The sequence below is a fragment of the Prunus avium genome, chromosome 3 (genome assembly GCF_965620075.1).
Source record: "Prunus avium chromosome 3, drPruAviu1.hap1.1, whole genome shotgun sequence".
Classification (NCBI taxonomy): domain Eukaryota; kingdom Viridiplantae; phylum Streptophyta; class Magnoliopsida; order Rosales; family Rosaceae; genus Prunus; species Prunus avium.
In genome coordinates, this window is record NC_142286.1 from 34,049,832 (window position 1) to 34,053,439 (window position 3,608).

At 38.6% G+C, this 3,608-nt stretch overlaps 1 protein-coding gene across 1 annotated transcript; it reads left to right on the plus strand.

Moving 5' to 3' along the window:
- Window positions 1–425: 425 nt before the first annotated feature.
- On the plus strand, window positions 426–2,285 carry ARASP (chloroplastic membrane metalloprotease). The gene has a single exon (XM_021967235.2). The coding sequence runs from the start codon at window positions 580–582 to the stop codon at window positions 1,930–1,932; it is 1,353 nt and encodes a 450-aa protein (XP_021822927.2). The 5' UTR covers window positions 426–579; the 3' UTR covers window positions 1,933–2,285.
- Window positions 2,286–3,608: the final 1,323 nt, after the last annotated feature.

The window sequence follows — 3,608 nt, forward strand, 5'->3', positions numbered from 1 at the left end:
ACTTACACTCTCTTTTATCTTATAGTAAAACGTATTAAAAAATAAAAAGGAGTGTGTGGATAAAAAAGAAGTGGGAAAATCACCACCCATTAAAAATTAAAACTTCAGTAAGTACAGGTGGAGTTATCTGGATGGATATATGACTCACTACGTGTCATGGATTTATTTGTCCCCTAATAAGAAAAGTCAAAGAGTTTATCTATCTTCAAACCCTTTTGGATTCTCTGAACTGAACAACCCAAGCAAGCCGATGAAGCCTACCACCGCGACCCGATGACCCAGATAAGTAGGACTCTTGTTTCTGTAGATCTAACGTTCCACAAAAGGGCACGTGTATTTTTTTCTTTGGTCGAAACAAAGGCCACATCCCGAAAAGAAAAAAAGAAAAAAAGGCACACCGAATGCTGAAAAATAAGAGGGAAGCAAGACAGGTGAGTCGCCACTTGACTTGAGTTCCCCTCCACAAACCCCAAAAAAGGCATGAAACTATGAACATTATCCAATCCAATTCCTCCTCTTCTATCACAAAACCAAGCCTCACCTTCTTAATACCCTCTATCAGAAAAACACCAAGAAACCATGGTCATTAGCCTCTCTTCTTCTTTGTCTTTCATCAACTTAACCAATTCCAAGTCACCCATCTCTGAGTTTCCATCAAAACCCAAAACCCACCTCCCAAAACCTCTGTCTTCTACCGTATGCTGTTCGTTTTCTTCATCAGACCTTGGTTCTCAATGCAAGGAACCGTTTTTCTTTCAAAAGGGTAGGTACCCACATGGAAGAAGGTTCAAGTTCACGTCTTGTGCAATTCCCGGGTTTGATTATGGCAACTTTGAGAGTGCCCAGTCTGTGTTGGAGGCAGCTGCTGTGTTAACGGCCATAATTGTTGTTCATGAGAGTGGTCACTTCCTTGCTGCTTATCTTCAAGGCATCCATGTGAGTAAATTTGCAGTTGGTTTTGGTCCAATTTTAGCTAAATTCAATGCAAACAATGTAGAGTATTCTCTTAGAGCTTTTCCTCTGGGTGGATTTGTGGGATTTCCTGATAATGATCCAGACAGTGATATTCCAGTAGATGATAAAAATTTGCTTAAGAACAGGCCAATATTGGATAGAGCTATAGTGGTTTCAGCTGGTGTAGTTGCCAATATCATTTTTGCATACCTTATAATCTTTACTCAAGTCTTGTCAGTTGGTTTGCCTGTACAAGAGGCCTATCCAGGGGTGCTTGTGCCCGAGGTTCGACCCTTCTCAGCAGCTTCCCGAGACGGGTTGCTTCCGGGGGATGTGATCCTTGAGGTTAATGGAATTGAATTGCCAAAAGGAGGGCCTAATGGTGTTTCAGAGATTGTTGATGTAATTAAGCAGAATGCCAAAAGAAATGTGGTTCTTAAGGTTGAGAGGGGACAACAGGACTTTGAAATTCGGATCATCCCTGATGAGAATTATGATGGAACAGGCAAAATTGGAGTACAATTGTCACCAAATGTCAAGTTCACAAAAGTAAAACCCAAAAGTATTCCGGATGCTTTTAATTATACTGGGAGAGAGTTTTGGGGCTTGTCATCTAATGTTTTGGATAGCTTAAAGCAGACTTTTCTAAACTTCTCTCAGACAGCTGGTAAAGTTGCAGGTCCAGTTGCCATTATCGCTGTTGGTGCAGAAGTTGCAAGGTCGAATGTTGATGGACTCTATCAGTTTGCAGCCTTGCTTAATCTTAACCTTGCAATAATTAACCTTCTTCCTCTACCTGCTTTAGATGGAGGTACCTTGGCTTTCATCCTCATAGAGGCTGCTAGGGGTGGGAGAAAGCTTCCTCTAGAAGTGGAGCAGGGGATTATGTCATCAGGGATAACGGTTGTTATTTTTGTAGGATTGTTCCTTATTGTTCGGGACACACTTAATCTTGATTTTATCAAGGACATGTTGTAAGTGTTTACAAAATCTCATAAATTTGAATGCAACTTGGGTTTTGGGAAAGCCCTGTGAAGCTGGCATTGGATCATGTCATGTCTTAGAGGGGAAACAGACCAAGAAATTTGGGGAGGCTTGACATATATGGTTTGCTTCGATACACGACAATACGTTGGAGGTGCTTTTAATGCCTTCCTTTTTCAAGTTGTTTCACAAAATGTGGTTCTTTATTGTCCTGTAAATCATAATTTTTTATTAATCCTGTTGGCAACATTGACATATGAAAGTCCATGAATATAACTGTTATACTCAAATCCTGTGGTAAATATTCGGTAATTGAGCTTGTGCTGTATCAGCAAATTTATGTGTTATACAGAGGAGTTATCACTGATGTGTTTGATTGCTGTAATTCATGAGAAAAAGTGTTCTGAGTTTTAGGAAATTGCTGTGTGTATGAAATGAAATACACTGAAGCAAATCAGTCCAGCTCATGAATGATCCTCCATTCTTTTGCTAGGGCTAGGGCTACTGCCCTATGCTGTGAATTGAAACTAGAGATTATGGATTAAATCCAAACATTAGTTTGAGACGTGTTTTGCGATAAAAGTTTAGGTCCATTGGAGGTTTTAAGGTTTGATGGATTCGAGACCTTTATGGAGACTTAGCTTTTCAAATGTTTCTAGGAAGGAAGGAGAGTTATAGAATTCTTTTAAAAGTGACTTGCAACTGTAATTCACAATACAATAGACATGGCATGAGGCTGAGATCCTACTGTATTCTGGTACCATGTTGGTATTTGGATCTTGAAGTCAGTGTTGCAAAATTGGTGAAGCTTGATATGCTGTAAGTCATAATGCAGAATGCATGAGACTCTAGATGTGTGAAAATATCTTTGCTTTCGCCTTTGTTTTTCGGTTTTGGTTTTCGGAAGTCAGAAGCTCGGTCCTAACCTTGTATCTTAGGTCATGTGTTAAGTCCTCTGGATGAAACATACAGCAGGTAAGTTCGTTCAGTTCTCAGATACCTATTGAGCTACAGTGCATGACATTGATGTGGTGATGTCCTTATTTATGTATGATTGGGTTTTATGGTCAAATGATCCAACAAAATAAAAAGAAAATCGAATGCAAAAATTGACTTTTAAATTAGAAAACCAAGCCTTCTTAGTTCTTATGCTCAGAGAGAGACCAATACACCTTTTTTTCTCTTTCTTTTTTGTTGCCAAAGTTAGAAAGGAGAAGGGGAAGGCGAAACTCACATACGAGGTACGATGTAGCCTGTAGGCTTGAACTTATGACCATTTGAGAGCACAATAAAGGCTTAAGCCAATCCAACTAACACCCCATCAGTCCAATATACCTTTTTCTCAATCCTATCTCAAGTCACATCTCTTGTTCTATCTATCTTAACCAATTCAAAAAGGCTTGACCCAAAAAAGAAAACCAATTGAAAAAGGGTACAATAGTCTTTCTCCATACTTTTGGGTCATTTCCAGGTATAACCTTAAAATTAAAGTTTGAATATTGCAAACTAGTAGATGTAGTAAAGTGAATTTTATGTATAACAATAAATATATATCTAGTTAAATATTGATTGAATTCAATTCTTATCTTTAGTCAAATGATGAGTTTGATGAGATGAGTAAAGTGATGATTGAAATTCTCAGCTCAATTCCGTGTAACCAAAACAAGAAA